At 48.5% G+C, this 22,532-nt stretch overlaps 1 protein-coding gene and 1 long non-coding RNA gene across 5 annotated transcripts in view; one reads left to right on the forward strand and one right to left on the reverse strand.

Moving 5' to 3' along the window:
- The first annotated feature begins 6,432 nt into the window (after nt 1-6,432).
- On the forward strand, nt 6,433-8,220 carry LOC307185436. The gene is made up of 3 exons (XR_013828079.1): nt 6,433-6,562; nt 6,656-6,835; nt 7,552-8,220. It is a non-coding gene; the product is annotated as an uncharacterized lncRNA (long non-coding RNA).
- A 2,484-nt stretch (nt 8,221-10,704) lies between these two features.
- NFKB1 (nuclear factor kappa B subunit 1) overlaps nt 10,705-22,532 on the reverse strand; it is a 123,175-nt gene continuing 111,347 nt past the window's right edge. For all 4 annotated transcript variants that reach the window (XM_079919681.1, XM_079919680.1, XM_079919679.1 and 1 more), the window contains 8 exons: nt 21,994-22,195; nt 21,380-21,549; nt 20,941-21,043; nt 18,167-18,291; nt 16,756-16,822; nt 16,278-16,450; nt 15,345-15,525; nt 10,705-12,592 (listed from right to left, as the gene is read on the reverse strand). In XM_079919681.1, coding sequence (XP_079775807.1) covers nt 12,435-12,592; nt 15,345-15,525; nt 16,278-16,450; nt 16,756-16,822; nt 18,167-18,291; nt 20,941-21,043; nt 21,380-21,549; nt 21,994-22,195 — 1,179 coding nt within the window. In that variant the 3' untranslated portion in view covers nt 10,705-12,434. The remainder of the gene's footprint in view (nt 12,593-15,344; nt 15,526-16,277; nt 16,451-16,755; nt 16,823-18,166; nt 18,292-20,940; nt 21,044-21,379; nt 21,550-21,993; nt 22,196-22,532) is intronic.

A 22,532-nucleotide genomic window follows, 5' to 3' on the forward strand; every position in this document is an offset into this window, starting at 1 on the left:
TTCTGTTAGTGGTTATGCAAACATTAATAGAATGGGAAGACCAGTATCCGGTCCTTCTGCTGTGTGGCTGCAAAGCACATTCCAGAGTGAGATGGAAGGAGGTCAGCTCGCAGGATTACATCTTCCCAGTTTAGAATCAAGAAAACAGCAAAAATGGTAATATTCTCAATCACATTCACTAAAACTCTTCTCCTTTTTCCTCTTATTTGACTTTGGAAAATAAACAGGAAGATTTTGTTCGCTATTGGAATGAAAGTGAACTGGAGTACAGGAGAGAGAGATATATTTCCCAAGCATTCCTAAAGTGACACAGATTTGAGACAGAAGAATATTCTCTGGGGGAGCAACGTAGGATAAGGCCATCTTGTTCAACACTTCAGGAAAGTTTTTTTGAAAGCTTATGATAAAAAAAATAAATGAAAGAAATGTCGGTTGAGAAAGGAGTCTTAAAAGGCTGTCACTGTAATTAATACACGAGGAAGGAAAAACACAAGACCAGCGGGTCAGCTAGGCTGGGCTCTGAGCTTGTGATCAGTAAGCTGAAGGGGACTAACCTGCCATGACATCTGTGCCCTCAAATAGGGGCCAAACAGTGAACAGGCTTTGCAGAAATACGGGCATCACATCCCTGTGTCATGTTTTATAACTGTCTCTCATTTTCTTTAGACAGAGGTTACTGAATCCTGCCATGAAAAGAAAGTATGCAACAGTGATGCAGCTGAACTCCTTAGGTCAGGTCTCAGCCTTTGCACGGGATTTATTGAGCACCAGCTTGTGTCGTGTTGTGCTGTGTATGCAGTGAGTGAGTACAAAGGATGACAGCAACACCAGAATGGCCTAGAAATCTGGGGAAATGGGGTGTTGGGATCATGGAAATTTCTGGTTGAGAACTGGTACTCATTCCTGTCTCATAGGGGAACAACCCTTTGTTCTTATTCTGTAATGTTACTTATTACAGCTTTTGTAAAATTTACTGGATCCTGGGAGACAATTCACATGTTCCCTGTAGTTGGAACAGACATTATTGGCAGGCCATCCTACAGCTATTTCCTCCTGTTCTCTGCTAATAGAAGTGGCTATGCGTCCAGCCCCAGGGACTGAATCATAGTTGGTTATACTAATCCTATTCTCCTTTGCCAGTGATTGGTCTAGGGTTAGGCATGTGACTGAATTCTGGTCAATGAAACATGAGGTGATACTTAATGTGGGGTTCTGAGGGAAGGTTTTCCTGCCTAATAAGAGAGAGACTTGAGGAGGAACCCTATGCTGTTGCCAAAGTTAAGAGGCTGTTGTGTGAGGCCTGATACTTGAAGCTGCTGCAGCCTTTTTGTGACCTTGAGGAAACAGTGTTGAATAGGAGGATGTCAGAGATGTTGAACTACTGAACTAGCCTTGTAATCATCTCACTCTGGTCTTATAAAAAATAAGGCCTATTTGTTTAATCCAGTTGTAGTCAGGTATTCTGAGTTTATAACCAAAAGCATCCTACGACAGTTAAAGGTATGGGCTTTGAAATCACACATACATATGTTTGAGTTCCAGATCTACCATTAGTAGGCTGTTTGACATTGCATATAAGTTACTGGGTCTTCCTGTACACGTGGGATAATAATAATCATACCTCATATGTTAACTGTGAGGACTAAATGGGTCGATGCATAGATATTGATAGCATACAATACGTATTCAATGAATGTTATTATCATGATCATTACCTCTGTGTTAAGTCATCAAGGAAAGCCTAGGGAGGTGGGCAGAACTGGCACTTGCTCAGGGCATTGGATGAGGGTTGGAAACAGCATCATCCAGGGGAGCCCATAGGAGTGAGGGGGTCAGCAGTGGCTCCTGGAAGGGGAGAGGTAAAGACCTTGATTCTATCTCAGAGCTGTCAGCGCATCACTCTGCCTGGTCGTTTTTTTTTTAATGTATCTAATTTATTTTATTTTTGGCTGCATTGGGTCTTCATTGCTGCACGCGGGCTTTCTCTAGTTGTGGCGAGCAGGGGCTACTCTTCAATACTGAGCATATGCTTCTCATTGTGGTGGCTTCTCTTGTTGTGGAGCATGGGCTCTAGGCATGTGGGCTTCAGTAGTTGTGGCATGCGGGCTCAGTAGTTGTGGCTTGCAGACTCTAGAGCACAGGCTCAGTAGTTGTGGCGCACAGGCTTAGTTGCTCCGCGGCATGTGGGATCTTCCCGGACCAGGGATTGAACGTGCGTCCCCTGCACTGGCAGGCGGATTCTTAACCACTGCGCCACCAGGGAAGTCCCCTGCCTGGTCATTTTGAAAGTACGATGGCAGAAAGTGTGGTTCAGGTCATACACAAGTCATATTCGGCCAGCAGATGATTTTGTAGGCCCACGCAGTGTTTTTAAAAGTTGTATTACTTATTAACATTTTTAAAAGGCAAGATTCCATGTAAAATCTAGATCTATCTCCGATCTTCTTACAATGTTTTTTTTTTTTTTTGCGGTACGCAGGCCTCTCACTGCCGTGGCCTCTCCCGTTGCAGAGCACGGTCTCCGGATGCGCAGGCTCAGCGGCCATGGCTCACGGGCCCAGCCGCTCTGCAGCATGTGGGATCCTCCCGGACCGGGGCACGAACCCGTGTCCCCTGCGTCGGCAGGCGGACTCAACCACTGCGCCACCAGGGAAGCCTCCACAATGATATTTTTAAAAGAAAGCCTCTATTTGTTTAATCCACTCATAGTCAGGTGTTCTGATTTTGTAATCAAAAGTATTCTTGTGGATAAAGGCAGGGCTTGCAGGTGAGACATAGCCGGACCTTGGAGAGGGCAGTACAGGCTCTTGCTCTGATATTAAACCTCCAGTATGCAAGTCTGGCTCTAACACGTACTGAACTTGGACAAATCACTTAACTTCTAAGCCTCAGTTCCCTCATCTTTAAGATGAGGTTAATAGGAATTACCGTCTCATAGAACTGTGAAGATTACGTCAAATAAAGGATGTACGATGCCTAGGACGGGTAAGTGAGTTCTAAGTGCTGGCTTATGATGGTTATTCCTCACAGCATACAGTTGGCTGTGGCTGGGACGATCAGGCCTAGGGGTCTTACATTTCTGCCAAAAGAAACAGAATGATTTCAGTTTTCTCTACCAAAGGAAAAGAATCGTCAGTCTTCTGTGACCTGAGTTGGAGGAGAAATTTTCAGGCAGTAAGCCGAAGAATTTCTAAATTTCTTGCTTTTGGTGAGCCTCCTTCCAATTTTACTGACGCAAAAATTTGAGTAACAAGAGGCATGCCAGCTGTTCGGTGATGGTGCAAAGTTCTGCTTCTTCCAGCAGAGGCCTCTTGTGCACAGGAAATGAGGCTGGTGGTGGCTGGAGGGGACCCTGGGCCAGGGCACTGGTTTCCCAGAAGCTCCCCCAGAGTAAAGCGGGGAGGGGAGTCTAAGGAAGAGCTTGTGGGGACCACCCCCCACCCCCGTCCCCTGTCCAGGCTTCAGAGAGCTGGATGCCAGTGTCCTGGAATTCTGGAGTCTTTCTTGAAAGAAAGAGACGGGGAGAGAGAAGGAGAGAAAGAAAGAGGGATGGATAGAGGGAGAAAGCGGGGAGGAGGGAGAGAGGGAGGAAGGAAGGCAGCAGCTTTGTCTAAGCTCCAGGGCTCAGAGGCAGGGCACCCGTGAGGCTGATGATCCCAGGGGTCAGACCTGCAGAGAGACTCTTTCTGCTGTCTGCCTTTCAGTTTATTTCGTTTCCCTTCATTGTTGCTACCTGGGCAAAAGGGCATCTAAATGATTTTTAATCCCAATTTAACTGCTACGGAGCTATGAAAACTTGGCACAAAGCCTCCAGCATAGCTGATGGATGGGGGAGAAGTCAGACGATCTCTTAAAAGCCACGGTGACGAGCGAGAAGGACTGAAACCGTGAGTTACTGAAACCGTGAGTTACGGCATGGTTTGCAGAAAGGCCCAAACTTCCGGTGATGGAGGGAGCGATGGAGGGTCTTTCCTGGTCCAGCATGGCCTCTTCTGTCTAAGGCGGTGGCCCTGTGGGTGACTCGCTGGCCACACATTCTTTCTTGAAGCTTTAAACCTGGAGTCTCTTTGCCTTCCAGAACTAAAACGAACGGTCTCTGGTGCATTTGCTGTGTGCATATGTTGATCATCATTCAAGACGTGCTTTTGGTGAGGTAGGAAAGCAGTCGGGGCCAGATGGTGACTCTGACCTTCCCAGATCAACACTGGGAAGGAGAAGACGGCTAAGGGCTGCTTTGGCATCAGGCTGACTTGCCCAGTCGTCCATGAGCACATAAATACTTCCTGAGCATGTATGTCCCCGTCTGTGGGAGAGGTAAAGTCACCCCTGGTGCTGGGGCCCAGGCGGCGATGGAAGGGGTGTAGGGGGTGGTACTTAGGAAGGAGACGGGAATGTGTCTTTTGGGCGGCCCTGCTCGGGTGGTGGTACCTGCCTGTGGAGCTGCGGGGGGTCTTCACAGGGATGTGACTGCTGATCCTTTGGGCTCTCTGGGCCAGGCTATGAGACAGGATTCCGCATGAACACGGTGCCCCTTGGGGAGCATTTCGGATGCCCTGGCTTGAATTTTGGTGGGATGGAAGGGACACAAGGAAATGGGCAGAACCAGGCAGGGTGTGGAGATGAAGCTTCTGAGGGCTCCAGAGCCAAAGAAGGAGAGTGAGGCTGAAGGAGGCTGGGTAGGGAGAGAAAACCAGCATGGCTCTCGCGGCCCCTCTGGGGTTCATTTGCAGAGACTAGCGTGAGTGCCTCACGTGCTGAAGCCGCCGAGTCCTTTGTTGATGGGATGCCCGTTTCCCACTGGTGTACCAGCCTTCAGTGCCGGCACCTGGGCAGCTTCGCCTACCCCTCTTGGGCACGTCTACGCCACCTTGCCTTTCAGAGCAGCCGTGCGGTCTGTGATTGCCTGTGGAGAGAGGCCCAGGAGCACAGTGTGAGCACTGATGGCTGAGTCCAGCCCCTTACACTAGACTGGGGACCTCCAGGCACCTCAGCATCTTTTTGTTTCTGTGGAAAATGGCAGGAATTACTCCCCCTGCCTGCTTTTAACCTCTCAGATTGTTATGAGAATAAATATTTGAAAATATCTTGTAAAAGGCAGCATTCATGTTTACAAGTTTTGTTTTTATATTTTTTCAAAATTACGAAAGGAAGTTTATTTCAAAAGCAAAAGAGAACATTTACATTTGAACAAAGTGACAAACTGGTTGTCCTGTAAAAGAAAAAAATCATGGCATGAAGTTTCTCATTTAAAATTTTTTTTTTTTTTTTTTGCGGTACGCGGGCCTCTCACTGCTGTGGCCTCTCCCGTTGCGGAGCACAGGCTCCGGGCGTGCAGACTCAGTGGCCATGGCTCACGGGCCCAGCCGCTCCACGGCATGTGGGATCCTCCCGGACCGGGGCACAAACCCGTGTCCCCTGCATTGGCAGGCTCAACCACTACGCCACCAGGGAAGCCCTTCATTTAAAATTTTTGAAGCAAAAATAACTTCAGTTGTGCATTCTTGCCTTAGGAAGGGAAGGAAAACTGTAAAACAGGTTTGGAAAGAAAAAATCTCTCTCTGGCCAGAGGATAGACCTAGCAACATGGTTATCTGGTATCCGGCATCAACTCGTCACCCTCCCTGAGCTGATGCCATCGTATTCGAGGTTTCATCTCACCATCTTCAGCACAACTCTGCTTCCTGAGTCCCAAGAAGGAAGCCTGGGAGATGGGATTGCTAGAATTCAGTTTCATCTGCTAGTCTTCTGCCAGTTCTCTGCAGACTGCAAGAAAGATGAACTTGCTTGTCCCTCTCCTTTGGGTGGGATCCCAAGCACCACAGCCCCTTGAAGACCTTCAGCTTTAGCATCATCATGCCCAAGGGCTCTTGCACGGCACTTAAGGGACTACAGACCATGGAGGCTGGAGAGCGGGAGTCCTCCTGAGTCAGAGCAGGGATAACAAGACGTTGCTGCGGTAGCTGTCCCTCCCCTCATCCTACCTGATCTAATACCCTTGGTCATCTCTGAGGATTTCCGTAAGAGAACCTGTGACAGTCCTTCCAATGCTGCTTTCCTTCTTAATCCAGGGAAATGATTTTGCCCTTGGTCATGGCCATTTACCATGATTGCAGGTGACTTTCAGAGTGAGTGGATGTTTGCACACAAGTTGGAACTCGAAGGAACTTCAGGTTCAATCTCCATCCTTTAGGTAAGGAATTTTGATTTGTGCCAGAAACCGGGACCTGTTTGCCAAAAGCAACCCCCCTCCTGATACTGGGAACCTGATACTGGGAACAAAATCACATCACCCACGTAGGTAGCCTCCCAGCTCTTGGTGTGGCCATGGGACTAAAGTTTTTTTCCAGTGCAATGTGAGGGAGGAAGGAGCCCATTCTAAACCCCCACATGTACTTCTCCGTGCTCTCCCTTCCAGCTGACCGGACCATCACCCCCAGCAAGACCTTAGGAGCCAAGGGTTGGCGGGAGAGTCACTGTCAGCCTGGATCCCTTCATGACTATGTGGAAGAGAGACGCCCTACTCACCCCTGTCCCCTACTGCAAGTGTGGTTTATTGAAACACGTGAGTGGAGACGGGAGATCCTGTGGTTTAAATGCTTTATGTGTGCCTCAGTCTCCTCATCTGTAAAACTGCAACAAAGTTCTTACTTCACAGAGTTTCTGAACAAGTGATATGGGATAATGAGTCACCACTCACTGTAGAGCCTGGCAGGTGACAGATGCTCGAGAGATCTAGACCGAATACATATCTTCGTTCCTTGAGGGTTGTTGTGATATCTTAATGAAATAATCATTTTGGAGAGAGATATCAACATGGAAAAGCTAATTGCTGGAGGTGAGAAAATGCTGTCTCAGCCCCTTCCTCCCTCTTATTCTAAGAAACTTTAACAATTTGTGGACCTAGTCACTTGTCCAGGGTAATGGAAGCAGGCTATTACAGACACAGTGGAATCTATAATAACGGAGAATGCTATCCATTTAATTTCACGCCCCTCCTCAGCACTTCCCTCAACCCCAAACCCAAGCTACGAACCTAGAAAACCCATGGACAGGAACTTGTAGTCTGTGGGATTGGTGGTGAAACAAAGCAGCAGCTATACTGAGGATTATAGGGAGGAGATGTTTTCACGTCGTAGGTGTTTAAAAAAAGATGGCAATTTGGATGATTTATTTAGATGATCTTTAAGATACTGTCTAGCCCTAAGTTCTGTGATCCTTAAGAAAATAGAAGAATTTTAGTTCCACCTTCTCTGGACTTCTGTGCCTCCCTAAGTCCATTACTTGTGGAAGCACAATCAGAAAGAAAATTCCCCCCAAAACACAAAATAAGAAGGAGAAAGAGATGTAACTAGAGACCTCCAGTCTATGAATAATTTATAGTTAAGCATCTTAGCCTGTTATTACAGGGGAAATCAAGTCATGTGGACATTTAAGCAACATATCTTTTTAGTGATACTCTGGGTTCACTTTGCATTTTGCCTGGGGTACATTATGACTCCATCATCCTCATACAGATTTGTATGGGTTTTTTTCTTTCTCTCTTACATACAGGACTTCAGGTATGGCTAAAGAATAACCTGTGGAATCAGACACACCTGGATTTGAATCTGGGGTGAGTTAGTTAATATTCAGATTATCTGTTTCCTCATTGTAAAATTGGGGTTAAATATGTACCCCATGGGGATGTCATGAGAATTATCACTAGAATTCATTAAAGCAAAGGGGCTGGCAAATAACAAATGCTCAAATCTGCCTGACTCCTTCCCCTCTTTTCTCCTGCTAAGATGCAGAGGGTCCGGTTTGTGGGTTTGTGGGGCTGCCCTCCGAGATGGTGCTGGGAATATCCTCGCCACATCCAACTACTGCAGGGGACTCCGGTGGGTAAATGAGTAGCAGGCTGGCTTCCTACAGCCAAAAAAGAAAGACTGCCGATCCTGAAAAAGTCTAGGTTATGCTTGCAGGGTAGAGAAAGCTCAAAAGATGACGAAGGTTCTAAGGGAGCTATTTTTATTTTATTTATTTATATTTTTGGCTGCGTTGGGTCTTTGTTGCTGCGCGTGGGCTTTCTCTGGTTGTGGCGAGTGGGGGCTACTCTTCATTGAGGTGCGCAGGCTTCTCATTGCAGTGCCTTCTCTTGTTGCAGAGCGCGGGCTCTAGGTGCGCAGGCTTCAGTAGTTGTGGCATGTGGGCTCAGTAGTTGTGACACGCGGGCTCAGTAGTTGTGGCTTACGGGCTCTAGAGCACAGGCTCAGTAGTTGTGGCGCACGTGCTTAGTTGCTCCGCGGCATGTGGGATCTTCCCGGGCCAGGGCTTGAACCCGTGTCCCCTGCATTGGCGGGTGGATTCTTAACCACTGCACCACCTGGGAAGTCCAGGAAGCTATTTTTAAATGGCTTCCTGCCGAGAGACAGCTTCCTGGGAAGGTTTATTTCAGGCCCATTGTAGCTTTCCACCTGCCTCCTGCATTCCTTCTGGTATTTTTCCCCATCTGCTGGTCCAAAATGAAAAACACTCCTTCCTCAGAGGCACAGACAGCGTTGGTAGCCTTTTTGTCTGAGCACCATGCAGAGGCTCAGGCCAGTGCTGCAATCTGGGAGGAGAGAGAGGAAGTTTCTGGAACAGAAGCAGGGCTTCTTATTAAAGTAGGGGAATGTTATTTTTAGTCTGGGCATGAGTTGCTTCGTTGTTCCTGCTGCCGTCAGCGTCTCTTTAAAGTGACCTCCTGGTGTGGGAATTGTTGGGCTAGAGACCTGGAGATGGTAACAAGCCAGCCCACACCTAAGACTGAAAACATCAGCCATTGTTTCATTTACTCCTGAATCTGCCACTGCGGCAGGCCTCCGCGTGTCAGCTGAGGCAGCGTGAAGGCTAGTCAGGTGGGACTCTGGCTGGAATCCTCTCAAAGCTTCACTCCCTCACACATCTGCCGGTTGACGCCGGCGTTGGCTGTGACCTTGGTGAAGGCTGTTGGTTGAACACCTACACGTGGCTTCTCCACGTGGCCACTGGCTCCCTCAGAACATGCCTGGTGACTGGGTTCCAGGAGGGAGAGACTCGACCCAGGGGGACTGAAGTTGTATTGCATTTTCTTACCTAACCTTGGAAATCCCTTAGCATCACTTCTCCCCTTGTCACACACCCGGCTAGATGTACAGGGAAGGAACGTAGGCCCCTCCCCTCAGGAGGAGGAGTGTCCGCACGATACCGTAAGACCAGAGGCCTTGTCGTGGCCGCCTGGAAAATAGCTGTTTCTCACAGAGGAATGAAACTGGCGGAGGAATGGAGGCGTGGGTTTGCTGTTGGAGAATCATGGAGACTCAAGCTACTGTTTTTACTTTAAACGTAGAACTTTCGAAAACTGGAATACAGGCATTCCTCGTTTGATTGCGTTTTTCTTTATTGCGCTTTGCAGATATTGCAGGGGGTTTTTGTTTTGTTTTTTTTATCAATTGAAGGTTTGTGGTAACCCTGTGTTAACCAGCGCCATTTTTTACAACAGTATTTGCTCACTTCGTGTCTCTGTGTCACAATTTGGTAATTCTTGAAATATTTCGAATTTTTCATTATTATTGTATTTGTTATGGTGATCTGTGATCTCTGATGTTACTATTGTAATTGTCTTGAGGTGTCACAAATCATGCCCATAGAAGACGGTGAGCCTAACCGATAAATGATGTGTGTGTTCTGACCGCTCCATCGAATGGCCGTTCCCTGTCTCTCTCCTTCTCCTCGGGCCTCTCTATTCCCTGAGACACGACAATATTGAAATCAGGCCAGTTAATAACCCTACAAAGTCCTCTAAGCGTTCAAGTGAAAGGAAAAAGTTGCACGTCTCTCCCTTTAAATCAAAAGCTAGAAACGAACAAGCTCAGGAAGGTATGTCGAAAGCCAAGAAAGGCTTAAAACGAGGCCTCTCGCAGCAGTTAGCCAAGCCAATTCCCTTCCGTTCTTGAAGGGAATGAAACGTGCTCCTCCAGTGAACACACCAAAGGTAAGAAAGCAAAAGAGCCTTATTGCTGATAGAAGATCAAACCAGCTACAACATTCCCTTAAGCCAAAGCCTGTTCCAGAGCAAGGCCCTCCGTTTGTTCAGTTCTGTAAAGATTGAGAAAGGTGAGGAAGCTGCAGAAGAAATGTCTGAAGCTGGCAGAGGTTGGCTCAAGAGGTTGAAGGAAGGCAGGCGTCTCCATAACATCAGAGAGCAAGGTGAAGCAGCAGGTTATCCAGAAGATCGAAGATAACTGAACGAGGTGGCCACACCACACACCAAACTTTCAATGCCGATGAAACAGCCTTCTACTGGAAGAAGATGCCATCCAGGACTTTCATAGCTAGAGAGCAGAAGTCAATGCCTGGCTTCAGAGGACAGGCTGATTCTGTTGTTAGGGGCTAATGTACCGGGTGGCTTTAAGTTGAAACCAGTGCTCACTTAACAATTCCAAAAACCCTAGAGCCCTTAAGAAGTACACTAAATCTACTCTGCCTGTGCTCCATAAATGGAAGAACAAAGCCTGGATGACAGCACATCTGTTTACAACATGGTTTGCTGACTATTTTAAGCCCACTGTTGAGACCTACTGCTCAGAAAAAGATTTCTTTCAAAATAGGACTGCTCATTGACAACGCACCTGGTTACCTGAGAGCTCTGATGGAGATGCACAATAAGATTAATGATGTTTTCATGCCTCCTAACACAACATCCATTCTGCAGCCGTGGATCAAGGAGTAATTTCCACTTTCAAGTCTTATCATTTAAGAAATACACTTTGTAAGGCTATAGGTAGAAATTCCTCTGCTGGATCTGGGCAAATTCAATTGAAAACCTTTTGGAAAGGATTCACCATTCTAGATGCCATGAAGAATATTCATGATCCATGGGAAGAGGTCAAAGTATCCACATTCCTACAGGAGTTTGGAAGAAGTTGATTCCAGCCCTCATGGACGACTTTGAGGGGGCCAAGATTTCAGTGGAGAATGAACTGCAGATGTGGTGGAAACAATAAGTAGAATTAGAGGTGGAGCCTGAAGATGTGACTGAAGTGCTGCAACCGCATAATAAATCTTAAAGGGATGAAGAGTTACTTATGGATGAGCAAAGAAAGTGGTTTCTTGAGATGGAATCTATAGCTGGTGAAGACTGTTGAAATGACAATGAAGGACTGGTTTAGTGTGCCCCCAGCAGCTGGGCTGACAAGTCCTTTGTGGAAGAAGGATCTGGGTTGCACACCACCTCATTCAAACACTTTTCATTTCTCCTCTCCCTTATTTTCAACCTCTTGAGTGAAGAGTTCAGCAAAGCTTCGTGCTGGAAGGCTTTTCAATACTTTATGCATCGCAGAGGCGTTGGGAACACACTGAGGGTTGAAGAGGAAACAGTTTTGCATGAGATGATGGAGGAAGATGAAGTGACACAGCCTAAATGAAATGAGCCTGGCAAGGATTTGACAAACCCAAAGCTTTCATCTCAGGTTGAAATATTTTTTTTTTTTTTGCTCATTTCTGGATCAAAAAATTGATTCTAGAGGGAACTGTGAATGTGAGAACCAGGCTATGGAATGATCCCGTGATTATAAGGAATAATCTTAGAAAAATATTTGTAGAGATCAAACAAGATGAGCTCATCAATTTACTTTTCCTTTTATTATAAAAGTAAAATAAAAAATAGCATTTATAAATCCAACATTTTTTCCTTTAAAGTATTTGATCTAAAAAACATATTTACAATAGCAAAATGCAGCCAAGGGGGGAAATACCATTTTCAGGACTGATTGTAACCATGTTTAAATACTGACATGTACATATTCTTTTTTCAAATCACAGAGAGAACCACATTAGGAAAAGCAGTGAGCTTTTTTTTTTTTTTTTTTTTTTCCAGCCACTCAAGCTTGCGGGATCTTAGTTACCCAACCAGGGATCGAACCCGGGCCTCCTGCAGTGGAAGCACCGAGTCCTAACCACAGGACAGCCAGGGAAGTCCTAATGAGCCTTCTTTTTTTTTTTTTTTTAAATCACACACCAAATAACTCTCACTTTAAAATTCATAATCCTTAATCTGAATGCACAACTGTGCTATGGACGGCCAGAAGGAACACCCAGTAGGGACTGTGACAACTTTTAATGACAGTGGGGAAGCAGCAGAGGGACAGCAGCAATGAGAACAGAAAGCAGCTGGTAAAGCTCAACAAGCTACGGCACTCCCGAAGAGGCGTCAGCCCAGCCGCGGGCTGTGATCGTAGACGCTATCGGTAAGTCAACTGAACTAAAATTCATTTCAGAACCAAAGAAGAAATCCACGTTTAAGGCCTTGAATTACACCCAGCGCGATCCAAGCAGGCCGGTATTCCTCGGAGCACTTCGGATGCACTTCCTTCCTCTGGACAACGCGATGGAATTTCAGAGCTTTGGTTTACTCGGTGTTGGAAGCTGCCAGCAGGCTAAATTTTGCCTTCTAGAGGTCCTTCCTGCCCGTAATCGTGGGGCACTTTGTTAATAGTTAGCAAGGAGCTGCCGCTGGTCAGAGACTCTGTGAAGCTGAGTTTGCAGAAGGATGTCTCTACGCCGCTGTCACAGACGCTGTCGTCCCGGAACTCGTCTGGGGGGAGAAAGCACGGACTCACAGGGGTGCACGGGGAACACGGCCATCCCCGCTGGGCTCCCGTGTGTATCTGGAAGGCTCGTGGGCTGCAGAATTCTGCCTGTTCCCCTCCACCAGTCACCACGGGCCCACCTACGCCACCCCAGGTGTTGCTACTGTTCACGGCGCGGGGTGGGGGGGGAATTGGGGGGGTGGGGGGGTGGGGACAGAAAACACTGAGCTTTATAAAAAGTGTGAAAATGTCAAAGTTAGCCAAGTGTTTTCACCTCTCTTTCTTATAATCTAGCCTCATGTTTATCAGAATCCTTTCTGAATTCTCTAGACTCAAAGTGTACCTTTTTTTTTTTTCTTAGAAATTAGGTGTATTTTTTCCACCCACTGTATTACCTATTTTATAGCTGGGGAAATTGCTGAACGTAGGCAAAATAAATTGGTGACAGAAGTAGGAAATGAGATCTCCCTCTGGGCCTCGTATGCTATTAGACACTATACATTGCCTCAAAAATATTTTGGTAGCCAAAAAAGTGAGTGATTTTGATGAAAATGAGCCTCTACTGGGCAATTAGGTCAGATTCTCCTTTGAGAAGTGTCTTGAGGGATCTGAGCAATGTGAATTATTTCCTATAGGGAGAGAGTGACCAAGGAAACAGAAGTCTACCGTACGCGAATCAAAAAGCTATCTTCTTGTATATTAAATTCCAGTGTTAAAACGTTAAGACCTTAATGGCAGGGGCATGGCTATTGTCATTGATTTATTCAACCCATCAATCTTTATGGGTTTCTGTTATGTGCTAGGAACTGTGAGGTATTTTAAAAATAACTACAAATTGAGGGCTTAAGGCTTTTTAAAATATAAGTATTTACCTACTTCTTTGTTTGTGCAGACGGAGCGTCAGGTCATATGACAGGAGATGCGGGTGGTTTTCTGGTGGATACGCTATTCCTTTCTAAAGCGTGCACAACACCTGTCCTCACTCCCCTAGGAAGGGCCCTCCCACCCCAGCAAGGTGACACCAGTGCTGAAACTGAACGGCAAGAAGGAGCCCGCCAGGTAAGGACCTTTGCGGGGAAGGGGACGAGAAAGCTCAAAGACCCTGAGCCTGGATCGGACTAGTGATCTGGGGGGGCAGAAGGAACACGCGGCAGGGCAGGGGGGCAGGAGGAAGCACAGGCGAAAGCGATGTTTGAAAGAGAGAGCAGATAAAGCAGGGACACTGTCTTTGCTGCTCACTGACCCATCTTCAACGCCTGCAACACTGCTGGGTGGGCACGCCAGATGTGCTCAGTAGAGATCTGTTGAATGGCTGAATGAAGGGGAGGGAGGAACGTCATTTTTAAAAAGAATCACACTACCTGTTGTGTAGGGAATGGCCTGAAGGCGGGCGGAGAGATTGGAAACAGGGAGACTGACTAGGAGCTGCGGCAGGCATCAAGGCAAGAGATGGAGGTGGGCTGGGTGGGGGCGGTCGGGGCCAGCGAGCGTTCACACGCAGTCGCAACCTCTTGGAGGATAGCAGTGCTTGTGACCGCCGTGGCCAGCGCCGAGCCTGGCTGTGAGTGGGTATCAAGAGTCCTGGGCAGGTGAGGACAAGTAAGGAGCACCTAGGATGGGGCTCTGGAGGCTGCAACTTTAAAAGGTGAGTGTGGAGGTGAGCGTGCCAGGGGAGAGCCCGGAGGGGAGGCTGTCTGAAGAGCGGTCCCCCGGGATGCGCGCTGCGAGCGGATGGCGACCAGATGTGAGCAGACGCCGGTCCTCGTGGTGAGAGGGGCCTGGTGCAGGCACAGGGTGTCGAGGAGAGAGGAGAGGAGGTGGAGAGAAGAACGCTACAGAGTTCTTCCGGGAAGCCTGGCTGGGTAGGAGAACAGAGAAATCGGGCTGCGGCTAAAGGGGATGGGGGAATCAAGGGGATGTTTGTTTCCGTCTTCTTTTGAAAAGATGAGAGAAACTACAGCACGCTTGCGAGGGGATCTAGTCGGGAGGGAGAAAATGCTAAGGCATGAGAGCAAAGCGAGGGTTAGAGGAGCAGGACCTGGCTGGGCAGGAGGCGGGCCCAGGCGGGCTGGAGGTCTGATGGTGCAAAGATGAGAGAAGTCTAGTGGTTCCTCTGTTCTCGGTGGAGTGAGGCGAGGACACGGGATGAGTGAGGAGTGGGAAGGGGTGTGGGCAGCGTAGGAGGAGAGAGCATGAGAGAAATGGTTGTTAGGGCGGGAGAATACATTTGAAGGGAAATGGAGGACTGTGGCGCTGGGAGTCCATTAGGGCACGCGTTCTAGGTGGGGTGACGGGGCAGCGTTGTGGACGCGGGGGGAGGCTGAAGGGAGGAGAGACAGGACCACAGGAGGGGAGCCTGGGCAGCGGTGGGAAACATCGCAGCGTCAGTCCACAGCCTGGGGCGCTAGTCCTGCCTCCACCGACCCGGGTCTGGACGTTTCTCTCTCTTTCGTAAATTTAAGCAGTGAGAGAAGTAATGCTGGCCTTCACCGCCTGCAGCCTGCTGTTTTGGTATTTACCGTGAACCTGAGCGACTCGGGTGCCCATGTGGCTGTTGTGGGGACAGCCCCTCCCCTGAATGGTAGCGTCCGGAGGGGAAGACAGTACAACCTATGGTCCCCGAGGGAGACGGATGTAGCGGACGGCGTGTCCGGGAGGTGGTGGTGGGGAGGACAGACCACAGCCCCAGAGGCTGAAGGCGCCAGCCTGGCAGGGCGGGGAAATGTCTCGACCGCTTTTTCAATCCTTTTTCTTTACCTATTTGCTGCCCTGTGGAAGCAGGCGAGAAGGGCAGCGAGTGGGCCTGGGGGGCAGCCTCCACCGGGCTGGTGGCCGCACTGCCCGACGTGCAGTAGGCTGCTTGGATCACTTCAATGGCTTCGGTGTAGCCCATCTGCCTCAGGGCCTCCACCAGCTCTTTTATTGTCCCCCCAGAGACCTGCGAGACAGAAATGAAGAAAGAGGATGTCTCTGCGTTCAAAGCTGTGCAGGGACAAGCAGGCAGGCTGTGAACACGACAGCACGCCCCTTCCCCCGAGATAGCCGGCAGCCTGGGAGGTTGCTCTCAGGGCAGAGAGCAACTCAAAGATACGCGGTCTTTGAATCAAGTTTCCTGTTTCAGCTCAAAGACCACTCAGGAAATCACGGAGAAGCACTTTATAGTAAGCAGAGAAGGTGCTGAGGCAGTAAAACTCTACCCAGAGTGAAGTCTACCCCATATCCCTGAAGCTCTGGAAACCACTGAGAAACGAGCTGATGATGAACTTTGCCACAGAAAGTAATTTCACCCCGTGTTTTTCTACCTTTTCGTTTTAGAAAGGAAAGCATCACCAGGTAATGGCTCCGCAAGGAGTCACGTCACTGGTTCCATGTGCTGACATGCGATCAAGGCATGTTCTTGGGGAGGGCAAGGCATGAAGGTTGATTACAGTCTTTCGTCTTTGTTCAGCGAGATCAAAGTTCTGTGACCATCCTGACACTCTAAGTAGCATTTCTGCAGCAAGTCTCAAGGTGTCTGAAAACAGCCAAGGTGGGTTTCCTGCTGTCCTGGGTCAACCCTCCCAGGACACGGGTAATGACTGATTTTCTACCTCAGAGTTAAGGGAGAAGGAAAGGGAGTATGCTCCGGCCAATGGTGTTAACAGAGCAAAGTCAAATAAACGTAGTCAAAGATGTAAGACGACGTGTTACCTCGTAGTTGTCCATGAGAGTTCTGGAAGGAGCAGGACTCAGCCGGAAGGCATTATTTAGTATCCCCAAACCTAATTTCTGTGCCAGAGTAGCCCAGTTTTTGTCTGGATCAGGAATTTCTAGCAACTTGTAGAGCTGCAACTTCGCATCTTCAGTCAGCTGTTTCATGTCTCCTGAAGAGAATAAAGAAGAAACACGACCGTCCTAACCGACCAGAGACGCTCCGGAGGGATGGATCGCTGCCACACCGCTCACCCTCCCGCCCCGGGGAAGCAGTCACGTTCCTTCACGTGGAAGTCGGCAGCAGCCCACGCTGTCGTAATTTACAGCCGGACCTTCTCCGTGGCGCCCCTCCAGGGTCTCCTGATTCTGAGAGAAGCCCCTGTGCCTTTCACAGCACACCCTGACCCTCCCCCCCCCTTCAGTGACAGGGTGGAGATGACACTGGCTCAAAGAACCCGCTTCTCCCACAACTCACCTTGTGCCAGTAAATCGTCAGATGTAAACTCTGGCTCATAGGGTTTCCCATTTAATATGTCAAATACCTGTTGGGAGGAACAGCACGGGGAGATGTTGCACGTTACAGGGACCATGAGGGAAATCTGCTTCTCTGTAATATAAAGGACTCGGCGTGTCCTCCTCGGGAGGGGCCAGGACCCCAAAGACGGAGGAATGGGAAGAGGGGTCAGTACCATCGCCCGGGAATACGCGTGCCCTCTGGGGGGCTCTGGGCCTGGGAGGCTGTGCTCCACGGGAGCCGCCTGAGGTGGGGAGCAAGACCCAACCCAGCCTCACACAGAGCCAAGGCCACGGCCCTGCTGAGGGGCAGAGGCAGTCTAGGCCACCCAGTCAGCCACGTGTGGGTCAGCGATGTTCCCTGAGAGCTAGGGAGGGGGCTGAGCTCACGCTGAGCTGTGAAGCTGGGCTCTGCGGCTGCCCCTCCTCCCTAGTGAAAAGGCTTCTGAGAGCGAGTTTTACGAACGTGCCCAAACTGAGGTGTACAAACGCTCACAGGGCTTGGGGTCAGCCTCCTGGCACCATCCACGTTTTAACTGCGGGGCCAGAAAAGTCTTAGGTTAAAAGGGAGGAAAAAACCGAAACTGCATAGCTCTGGGGGCTGTTCTGCGCTCTCTGCAGTCACTCGGTGGCTGGCTGACCTGGGCGAGGACCACATGGGGTCACTGAAGTGGGTTATCTTTGTGTTCTGTGGTGAGGCTTCTGGGAAAACCAGGCGTTCAACGTAAAGAGAGCTGTGTGGTCTCTCCGCCAGGGTCACTCAGCTCAACCCACGCGGCCCGCGAGGGGCAAGCGGGCAGTTTTGGACAGGGCGCGGCACCTGGCCCTGCGAAGGGTTAATATTCAGCTGGGCCGCCCACCTCCTCCCTCTGGCTCCCCTCCCGACGCCCAAAAGACCCAGTAACTGCTTTCGCCTTCAGATCTCAGGTCAGCAGAGTTCCGAGGAAAGCTTTAAGGCTGTTTACTTTGTTTACATTTGTGCAGATCCTCAGAAGAATCCCCATTTCTTTTTATGTTCAGAAATCACTTACCGAAGTTCAAGCCAACCGTAACAGTTATCCTGGCTTCAGAAACTGAGATGGGAACGACTGTGGTGTAAGTTCAGAGTGGGTAACCTGTAACGTGAATTTTGTGTTTCTCTCATCTAACTCTGATCTGATTAGCCATATACTTTTACACTCAGAACTCTGCTGACCTAGATCTTTCACAGATAGGCTTTTCAAGATAAATACAGCTCTTGACAAGCAGACTTTCTTAAAAAATAACAGGCATGTGCTTTGGGGAGTAAAGACCGAGGAAGGCCACCTGCTCTGACGTCCCTGGACCTGGAGCTCCCTCAGGAGCAGCGAGCACACGGGCGGAGCCGCACTCACCTGCCAGCTGGTGGCCATATCCAGAGGAGTGGTCCCTGGCAGGACTCCTTCATCCTCTCCATCCTCGTCCCAAGAGTCATCCAGGTCGTACAGAGGCTCAAAGTTCTCCACCAGGGGATCTGCTCCTGCGAAGTCAAGTTAACACAGCGTTAGGTAAACCCACATCTTGTCAACTTCTAACTGCCTGCAGGGGTCAGAGTCTATAAACAGGTAAAACATGTTTATTTATAAGCATATAAAACACATTTTCTACTGAAACATCCAGAAACCTGCTTTTAAACTTAAAAATTTAAATTTAAATAAGTTCTAATGCATCTTGACTGTAAAGGTGACTGCAGATACCCCATATGGCCAAGGACACTTTCAAAAACAAAAGACCTGGAACACGCTGACTCTCACATTTGACGCTATAGGACAGTTTTCAAGTGAACGATGCATCTTTAACCTGAGGACCGACGGCAGCAGTTTACAGGGACCAGGGTGCACGCTCGGGATTAAGGTCCTAAATGTTCAAATTGATGCCCAGCGCCGCACGTTTCTCAGCCTCTTCACCTGCTGGCTCAAAAGAGCAAAGCTGCTGCTGTCTAGTGCCAACCTGTTCCGCTTTACTCCTGGGTACGGCACTGATCCTTAAACGCAAAATGCCAAGAAAACCTTCTGGTAGGATGTGGAGTTGTTGAAAAAGTTAGGGCCAATCTTGGAAAATCTGGTCTGTTCCTTAGCCAGCAGCGAGAAACACCTGAAGTAACTCAAAAATTAAGGCTAGAGTTAACTTCTCAAAGGCTTAGAGAGACTATTTTATTGCTGCCTGATGAACAGTAGGAAGTTCAGCACGCTCCCCTTTTGGAAAGAGGACCTTGTTTTAGTCTTGCTGGGAGGACGTTTGACTCTTGACAACTTCAATAATAGGGGATAATAAATAATAATAGAGATAATAATAATAATAATGAGAGGATCTGCATGCCACTTCTTACTCTGTTCTCCCAGCTGCAGCCTGATCTCTGGGGCAGTAAGTGTCACCCGACCACGGAAACAGTAGAGAAACTAGGATGAACAATTTGCAGGACCCAAGATGGAGAAGCTTAACTAGGTCTGTTCCTTACGTGATCTTCTTCATGACTCTGAGCTCAGGACTAGGATTTTGTTTTTGTTTTTAAATTTTGTTTTTAAATTTTGTTTATTTTTGTCTGCGTTGGGTCTTCGCTGCTGCGCGTGGGCTTTCTCTAGTTGCAATGAGCGGGGGCCCCTCTTCGTTGCGGTGCGCGGGCTTCTCATTGCGGTGGCTTCTCTTATTGCGGAGCCTAGGCTCTAGGTGCACAGGCTTCAGTAGTTGTGGCTTAGCGGGCTCTAGAGCACAGGCTCAGTAGTTGTGGCGTGGGCTTAGTTGCTCCCCAGCACGTGGGATCTTCCTGGACCAGGACTCGAACCCGTGTCCCCTGCATTGGCAGGCGGAGTCTCAACCACTGCGCCATCAGGGAAGCCCAGGACTAGGTTTTTCTTCTGAGTTTCTTCATTTATATACTGGAGGAACTGCTACTTGCTACTCCTTTCATGGGATACTGAGAATTAGAGAGAAAGCATTCTTGGAAGGGTCAGAGCTTCTCGTCCGAAGGCATTTCTTAATTATAACCAGTGACTCCCCACACTATTCATCCACACTGCAATCATCGTCTCTTGTTCACGGGAACGTCAACTTGACAAAGGAGGAAAGAAAAGGCTGCTGCTTATTCGGGATGTGATGTCAGAAAAATGTAGTGCTGCCAAAGAAAAGGTTCTCATATTTTTCTGGCCTCAGTTTTTTTTAGAAGGTATTTAATCTTCTCTTTTCTTGAATTTGTGAAGCATTTATTTTCTAAAAAAAATTTAATAACCTCTGAGGTAAATCACATAGGCCAGGACAGGCTTGAGATACCAATTCCATTAAACATTTTTTGAGGTTCTAAATACACAAGGCAGTAGAGATTCAAGGATGAGCAGGAATAATTTTTTCTGTATTTCACAGGAAGAGAGGATTGAATTGGAATAACACCTTCAAATCCTTGAGCAAAACAGGGGACAGAAACACAGCAGAGAGAATGGAGTCTGGAAGTTCAGGGTGACGAGGTGTGACTCACAGCTCTGCCCCTTACTGGGGCCCTGGGACCGGGATGCAGAAGTCTCTCTAGTCTGTTTCCTTGGCTATAAAATGGGGCTAATAATGGGCTTTGTCTCAAAGGGTTATTGTGGATTAAGTAAGACTAAATGAGACAGTGCGTGTGGAGTGCCTATAGCCCAACAGCCCAACAGCAGCTAGCGATGTTTAGTGCCTGGTACATGACAGTACTCAACACACCGCCCACTTGTTTCTTCCTATTACTCTGGCTTCTCAGGGACCTTTCTTGCAAAAGGAAGTCTTTAAATCATTTCTTATACCAATAAACTTTTCCTTCTGAGGACTTGTGACATGACCTGAGGTGGATACTGCTCCGAGTTCTACAAGGAATTCGATTCAACGTTAAGAGCTCTTGTCATGGGAGTCAATGAAGACAACCCACATCCAAAACAAACAGGTGAACTGGAGAGTAAAAACTAACGTGACTGTCAGCACGAAGCCCGGGACTACTAGTCCAAACAGTGCCTCTACGGCAGTTGAATGTGATTTGCCAGAGAACTTTTATTTACTTGTGCCTTTCTGCAGCGGGTCTGTGGCTTAAGAAGGTGGCGTGGCTGCTCTACTGAGGCTGGGTTTGCATTCCTGATGACATTTTCCATCACCGACCGCCAGGCTCCCTTACCTGCTGCCTTGAGAAGAGCTGCCAGCCTCGTGGACCCTCTCCCAGCTGCTATGTGCAGGGGTGTAGTTCCGTCATAGGTGGTGCTGTCTACATGGGCATCACCCTAAAATCCCCCACACAGAAAACGGTTAGTCCAAGGTTCTCTCGCCCTTTTGTCCCCGCCTCCCCCTGTCTGCATGGCTCCCCGGGTCATATTACCAGCCCTGTTGCTATTTTGGGCAGGCTCTGCCATTGAAGAAATCCCCAGTTAGAAATAACCAGGCAAGGGATGCCGGGAGAGCCTGAGCTGCTATTCTGAAGCGTCGAGTAGATAGAGTAGATGTTACAAAGGTGGAGCAGAATGTAGGGAGATAACCTGTTCGCGACATCATTCTTCGAAAAGATTTCCCCCAATCCCCTTTGGGAATTGAATGCAAAGGCAGGTAAGCGCATCCTTCACCTCCAGGAGCAGGCAGCCAGCCAAGGAGATGTTGTCGTGCTCCACGGCCAGATGCAGCGCCGTGCGCCCCGACTTCCGCTCCTGAGCGTTGACGTCAGCCCCGGCGCCCACGAGCAGCAGCAGACACGGCAAGCTGTTGCTCATCATGGCCTCGTGAATGGCGTTCAGACCTGCAGCCCAAGCACAGGCACGGTCACGGGGAGGGAAGGCTGTCGGGGGTCAGCATGTCGAGTGCCAACAGAATCTCTCCTTCAGACAGTCTTTACGGGTGCTGTAAGTCAGTTATTCTGCATGTAAACCCAGACTCCTTTCACGTTCTCAGGAGACACTGAGAGCATATAAACATTCTCCGAATAACGGATGCTTTCTACATACCAAGACTGGTGTTTGCTCAGGCCTTTGCTTTTTCCTCCTACTGACTGCCTATTCCAAATCATCTTTAAAGGAATTAGCTACAGCCAGCAATGGAAATTTCCATAAGAGATGATGAATTCTAAGTGATTAAGGAAAGCACTTTGGGGTGCCAATCAAATAACACACATTTACCAGAGAGCTACTTTTTGTGTAGAAAGCAGACAGAGAGGGTTACACCATGATGCGTGACTGTCTCTTACCTTCCCCGTTGGGGTGGTTGATAAGTTGTGCTGCCTTCTTGTGCTTGAGTAAAATGCTGAGAATTTCATCGTGTCCTCCTTTGGCAGCCAGGTGCAAAGCAGAGTTACCCGAGCGGTCCAGAAGGGTGAGGTCGGCCCCGGCCCTCAGCAAGTCCTCCACCACAGCCTCCTGCCTGGTGATCACTGCCAAGTGCAAGGGTGTCTGGCGAGAATAGGCAGGAGATGACACTGGTCAGCGGCATACTTGTAACCCACAGGCTTATGAGCTGTGACTGCAATAGGTGGAGTCATACTGAGGGGCCATTTCTCATTCCCAGATTAACTTCTCACCTTTGCAAATGAGTTACTCTCTGTTCCACATCATATGCTAATGAAGTATTGGGATGGCCAAAAAAGTGCCTTTGGTTTTTAAAGTAAAAACCAAAGACACATTTTTCATTTTCGCCAAGAACTTTATTGAACAACGTATTCACCCTTTTGTTCCACTACCTTCTGCCATTTTTCAGGCAACTTCATAATTCCATCTTCCCAAACCTTTT

The sequence above is a fragment of the Stenella coeruleoalba genome, assembly GCF_951394435.1.
Source record: "Stenella coeruleoalba genome assembly, chromosome: 4".
NCBI lineage: Eukaryota > Metazoa > Chordata > Mammalia > Artiodactyla > Delphinidae > Stenella > Stenella coeruleoalba.